General features: G+C 50.8%; 1 protein-coding gene across 1 annotated transcript; it reads left to right on the forward strand.

Moving 5' to 3' along the window:
• Positions 1–25: 25 nt before the first annotated feature.
• LOC113204195 (uncharacterized) lies at positions 26–4,709 on the forward strand. The gene is made up of 4 exons (XM_052268206.1): positions 26–298; positions 631–813; positions 3,860–3,975; positions 4,233–4,709. The coding sequence occupies exons 1-4, from the start codon at positions 235–237 to the stop codon at positions 4,476–4,478; spliced, it is 609 nt and encodes a 202-aa protein (XP_052124166.1). The 5' UTR covers positions 26–234; the 3' UTR covers positions 4,479–4,709.
• The last annotated feature ends 1,910 nt before the right edge of the window (positions 4,710–6,619 follow it).

Genomic DNA, 6,619 nt, shown 5'->3' on the forward strand with positions numbered 1-6,619 from the left:
GGGGGGGGCAAGATCAGGGAAGTCAGAGGCGGGCCCGCAGCTTCACGTCATCAGAAGGGACCCAGGTCTCTTCGAACGACGTCCTAGAGCATCCCCTCCGCGAACAGCGCCAGCAGCGGGTGCTTCAGATCAGCTGGTACGCAAATCCACGATTATCCAACTGATAGGTGGTGCTAAAAATCCAACCAGAAGTGAAAACAGCGGCGGCCCGACGGGTAAAAGGTTGTAACAAGAATGACGATGGTGGACGTGGAAAGGGAATCGCGCTGGACGGAGCTCGAGAGACTCAAACAGCAAGGTGAGTGCTGGGCTGTTGAACAGTAATGTATGTGCAGGATGGATTCTTCGCTTGTTGTTTCCCTCACCCCGACGGATAAGCCATTTGCCGAACCATTTGAGTAATTTCTCTCCGCAGCGTGAGCACTAAGCAGGCGCGTTTTGCTGGTGGCACGTTGCCAGACTTTTGGCACGTGCCCTGGCGACGCGGTAATTCCCCCCTGAAACGATGATCGTATAACCAGAAAGCCGAAAACCGGTCAGATGGGGGTTGGTTGTATGTAGGGGGCAGGTAGGCAGGTATCTTCGTTGCCCTATAAGCGACTATTTAAAACGTTTTCCCGCCTCTGGTAGGTGACTGGCAGGGTGCGTTGGTGGCGTGCTCGGCGCGCCACGACCCCCTGCTCCTGTGGCTGCAGCCCACCAGGGACGTCCTGACGTTCATCGGGGAGGCGGCCCGTCGCCTCGGCATCCGCGATGTGGTCAGCGTCGGCTGCGGCTCGGGTCTGTTCGAATGGCTGCTGGCCAGCGCCACTGGTGAGTAGAAGCACGAAGCACCCTCCTTTGCATTCGGGGCACTGCTATATGGGCCACTCATCTCTTCGGTATGCAACCCGCCTAAAGAAAGTAAAATGCATTATCGCCCCCCCCCCCCCATTTCGGGGGAAGGCAGCTTCGCTTCCAACCACATTTGGTCATCAGAACACACAGGGTGGTCCATAGACCCCTTCCTTTATGTAGCTTATACTGTACCGGATGCATGCATGCGACCGGGTTGCATACTCGCACGGGGCCATATAAGGCACCGTGGTGAGGGACGGTAGGCAAGCCCGCCCGCACGCCTGCATGCGGTACCGTAAAAGCAAAATAAAGGGAGGGGTCTGTGGACCACCCTGTACTTCAGCTTCCAAATCACATTTAGTGCCAGGAAAAGTGAATCACCAACACCCGCTTTTCGTGTTAGTCGGAATCCAGCCAGGGAACTCCCACGGCCCGCTCTCGCCGTGAGTCCGAACCCCGGTTCCAGAGCCGAGTCATTGCTACCTTCGACGACGCAGTGACACTAGGATGGTAGTCTACCGAAGGCGGTTCGAATCTCCGTCAAAGTGATTTTTTTTCTGGCCTCAAAATTTTGAGTGGAATTCAAACGCGTCATTTCACCAGGCCTCCCTCGTGGAGTTGGTAGCCGGGCGTGTTAAAGCGTGATCGTTGGCAGGTCGTGGGGATGGTCGGTGGTTCGAATCCCGTCCGCCATCATTTTCCCTCGTCTGCTGGCCAAGTGTCTTCGGGCGTCAGATGGGCCGGTGCAAACAGTCGCTGGTTCGAATCTAGACGACGGAACCCTTTTGTCCCTCTGCGAGCCATACGTTTCGAGGTGTGAGCCACAGCGGAGATAAGCTTCAACTATGCAAAAGCCTCATTGGCTCAGTTGGTAGAGCGCGCGCCCGGGACGCGTATGGTCGTGGGTTCGAATCCTGATCGAGGCTCACTTTTTCCCATTTAGTAGTTTGCGGCGCGGGGACCAAGGGTTATGACAAAAGACCAGCCGACATGGGGAGGTGGACTTGACCGCCTACTCAGCAGCCCCCCCCCCCCCCTACCAAAAACAAATCAAAAAGTTCGCCCGGACCGGGACTCGACCCCAGGGCCGACGGTGTCATGTGCTCCACGACCCAGCGCGCTCGCCACTCGGCTGTCGGCTCCACTTGACAGCAGAGAGGTCGGGATTCGGTCCTGTTTTACGAGTCTTGTTCTCCTGGATTGCACGCGTCCACGGTGGGTCAAGTCCACCTCCTCGACGCGCTGAAGCCCGGGTCAACTCCTGGCCAGAAACAAGGAAAATAGCCACTAAAAGAGCCCCATAATCGCGAGGAGGTTAGGTTAGGCTAGCAGAGAGTACATTTATTGGCCTTTTTGCCAGAATTTCGACCCGGGCTGCAGCGCGTCGAGGAGGTGGACTTGACCCGCCGTGGACGCGTGCAAATCAGCAAATCAAGGCCATTAAAGCAGGACCGAGTTCTGACCGTTCCGTCCACAGGAGCAGCTGCCAGCTGAGTGGCGAGCCCGCTGGTGAGTGGCCCGGAAACCATCTGCCCAGGGATCGAATCCCGGCCGTGGAACTTTTTTTCCGCTCTGTTAGCCAGCGACCCGCGACACACCCACAGCCGAGACCCCCAACTCCCCCAGACAGGACCAACAGAGCGGAAAAAAAGTTCCACGGCCGGGATTCGATCCCTGGGCAGATGGTTTCCGGGCCACTAACCAGCGGGCTCGCCACTCAGCTGGCAGCTGCTCCTGTGGACGGAACGGTCAGAACTCGGTCCTGCTTTAATGGCCTTGATTTGCTGAATTGCACGCGTCCACGGCGGGTCAAGTCCACCTCCTCGACGCGCTGCAGCCCGGGTCGAAATTCTGGCAAAAAGGCCAATAAATGTACTCTCTGCTAGCCTAACCTAACCTCCTCGCGATTATGGGGCTCTTTTAGTGGCTATTTTCCTTGTTTCTGGCCAGGAGTCGACCCGGGCTTCAGCGCGTCGAGGAGGTGGACTTGACCCGCCGTGGACGCGTGCAATCCAGGAGAACAAGACTCGTAAAACAGGACCGAATCCCGAACTCTCCGCTGTCAAGTGGAGCCGACAGCCGAGTGGCAAGCGCGCTGGGTCGTGGTGCACAAGACACCGTCGGCCCTGGGGTCAAGTCCTGGCCCGGGCGAACTTTTTGATAATTTTTTTGGCAAGGGGGGGGGGGCTGCTGAGTAGGCGGTCAAGTCCACCTCCCCATGTCGGCTGGTCTTTTGTCAAGTGGAGCCCTTGGTCCCCGCGCCGCAAACTACTAAATGGGAAAAAGTGAGCCTCGATCAGGATTTGAACCCACGACCATCCGCGTCCCGGGCGCGCGCTCTACCAACTGAGCCAATGATGAGGCTTCTGTATAGGTGAAGCTTGTCTCCGCTGTGGCTCACACCCTGACACATATGGCTGACCTGACAGAGGGGAAAAAGAGTTCTGTCGACTAGATTCGAACCAGCGACTTTTTGCGTACCGGCCCATCACATCAGGTGTCGCATGGCAGTGAAGTCATGGCCAGCAGAGCGCGAAAAATTCCACCCGGCCGAGATTCGAACCAGCGACCAGATTCATACCGGGCCCGGACGCTACCGACTGGGCCACGACGGGACGATACAGAGCTAAACTTTCGGCGGCATCCAGATCTCAGCTGTGACTGACGCCCGAAGACACTTGTCCAGCAGAGCAGGAAAAATGATCGCGGACGGGATTCGAACCACCGACCATCCCCACGAACTGCCAACGATCGCGCTTTAACTCGCTCGGATATACCAGCCTGCCCCTCTTGGGGCTGGGCGGGCTGAGGTCGGCAACCGGCGGGCCGGGCGGGCAGCGCTGCGCGGCGGGTCGGCCTACCTCAACAACGGCAGGCGCGCGGGCAGGAGTGGAGGTCGGGTGTCGCATGTGCCTCTCGATCGGAAATAAGAATCTGATTAGTGCTGTGGTTGTGGTAGCTGTGGCCACGCCCTTGTATGCCACGGTGTAAAACAACGCTGTTTTTCTGCCGGCGCGTCCAGGACTGCAAGTGAAGGGTCTGGAGGTGAACCGCGGCTGGTGGGAGAGCCGCTACTCGCCGCCCACATTCCTGAACCTCGTCTTCCCGGATGATGATCGCGATCGCTCGGCAGTTGAGGTGAGTTTGTCTTCTTATATCCGGCGGCTAAAAACCCTCTAGATGAAAAATATCTCAATATGTTTTTCGACAGTCTCCTAGAGAGTGTCTCCACCATAAGGAAAAGCCCTCCCCCTCCCCCCTTCCTCTCCTTGCTATCTACTGCGCAGAGCGAGCGACTGGCGAGTGTCATTATGAGTATTTTTTTTTTAGCCACATCGACAATGACTATGCCCCGCCGAAGGTAATCGGCCGCATTCTTTTTGTTTTTGCGACAGGAGGCACTGAAGGGCCGTGAGGACGTCGGCATCATGTTCTGCTACTTCAACGACACGTCCGCCTTCCTCGAGTACATGCGCGTCTTCAGGGGCCGCGTGCTGGTGGTGGCGGGGCCCGGGCGCGGGTGCACGCACGCCACCTGCCACCCCCAGCCCTTCTCCACCACCATACCCGCGCCCTGGGGGCTGCACTCCTCCACCCCCATCGGCAACACGGGAGATTTCGTGGCCGTGTACACGCGATGAATGCGAAAGACTACTTACTTGGGCCCTGGAGTTCTATTCATTCCATTTTCGTTCAAGGAATTCTACCTCCTTTATCATCATCATCATCATCATCACCAATATTTTGTGTCGTTCTTTTAACATCATCTCTTTTATAGGTTCTGTATAAGTAACCGTGATTAAAATTTCACGCTCTGCTGTTCAGGAGATGTAAAACACAACATCATAAATAAAATGGTAAAAATAAAAAAATCTTTATTTTAATAAGTTACTTATGTCACAATGAGACAATGGACATTTAGCTTGAACAGATAGAGAGAGAAAGATAGTAGGAAAGTATTAATTATAAATAGCTTAAAGAGTAGCGTTGGGAAACTATCAATGTAATATACCAAACATTCAAACTACTACCAAAGCAGTCATTGTGGGCACAGTACGTAACCACATATCTCCTACCTTATACTTGTGGCTGAATAGAATACATATGTTATACAATGAACACAAAAAGAAATCCTACAGTGAATGTTTAAGAAATCTCACATAAGATACACTAAGACAAATAAGCAAGATTTAAATGTGTACAGACATGAGTAATTTAAAACTGAACCTAAATCAACATGGGGCAATGACGTAGTAGTTAAATATAATTGATACATTTATAGATAGTACAATTTAGTTCCAGCAATCATCACAAAAGTTTAATCATGGAGAAAGAATTGACCACATTGTTATCACAGTTTCATCAGATATCATTGCTGCTGGAAAATTAAAATGGAAGTGGTATATATGTGATGCTGATAATTTACATCATTCTAGCAAAACATGGTCACACACATTGGATTTTGAGAAAATTGTGTGCGCGTACTAAGTGAAAAAAATTGTGCTTGTTCAGCACAGGCTGCCTGGCAAAACTTTTCAGTAAACCTTGAGAAACTCATTGAAACAGTAAAATAACTTGTTGATTTTAAATCCCAGCAAACACTAGGTTTCTCTCAGAAACTCTGAATTGCCAAAATACTCAGACCAAAGTTAAGGAAAAGACACTGTCAAGACTTCATTCATTGTGTTGAATTTAAACATCAAATGAAACTGTTATGGCATGTAGTACCTAGAATCGAGTCATATCATCTAATAAAACACAATGAAGGTGGCACAACTTATATTGAAATTGGCTGAATAAACAATGTCATATGAAAAGTATAGTTGAGCTGTGAGATAGCAAAAAACATACTGTTCTCCTGTTCATTGTTAAAAGACCCACGGAGGTCAGTTTTCAATGAAAATTAACACTGATGGAAAAATCTGAACTTGTACTTGTAGAAGATTTACCGCACATACATATAATGAGCAAATGCTGACAAACCTACGTAATACAAAATAATTGTCTGCAGTGGTCTTTTGGGAGAAATTGTCCCAAGCAAACAAAATTTGAATTAAATTGTAAAACTCCTTTTTCAGATAAGGCAATTGTGAAATGTTTTTTGTTTTTGTTTTTTACAAAACCAACGAAAACAGACTGGAAACAACTGGTGTTTGGTCTGAAGTGATGGAGGTATCACTAACTGACTATCAATCCCAACAAATATTTCACAGCCACAAAATTCATCCATGAAGCTTTTTTAAAAAAAAAACATAGTGGCTTTCTTGACTGCCTAGTAAAAGAAATTTCAAACAATTTTAAACAACTTTCAAAACTACAAGGAAAAAAAGTGGAGCAAAGACATTTTGGTCAGAGTTCTCATCTTGTAGTACAGAACAGTATTGATTGGTATTGAAGGAGACTTCAGAAGGCTTTATAAAAAGCTGACTCATTTAAACATAAGTAGATTTCAATTACGATCAAGGTTCGCCATAAACGGTTAGGATTGCAAAATGTACCGGGTGTCCAGTGTCCGGGCTAAGACATGGCAGCACGTTGGGTTGCCTATGGACTGGCTGCAGGGACTGCAGGCGCGGGACGGGTGGCGGGGAAGTGGCAGCTCCCCGACCACTCCCCCGCCACCCGCCCGCGCCTGCAGCCCTTGCAGCCAGTCCATAGGCAACCCAACGGGCTGGCATGTCTTAGCCTGGACACCCAATATTATTTGTTTTCAATTTTTGCTTAAAATTCATTCACAGTGACCAGCCAAAATTATTCAGTTATAAATGCAGAATAGCTGACA

Source organism: Frankliniella occidentalis, unplaced genomic scaffold, assembly GCF_000697945.3.
Source record: "Frankliniella occidentalis isolate FOCC.00 unplaced genomic scaffold, Focc_3.1 Scaffold4, whole genome shotgun sequence".
Taxonomy (NCBI): Eukaryota; Metazoa; Arthropoda; class Insecta; order Thysanoptera; family Thripidae; genus Frankliniella; species Frankliniella occidentalis.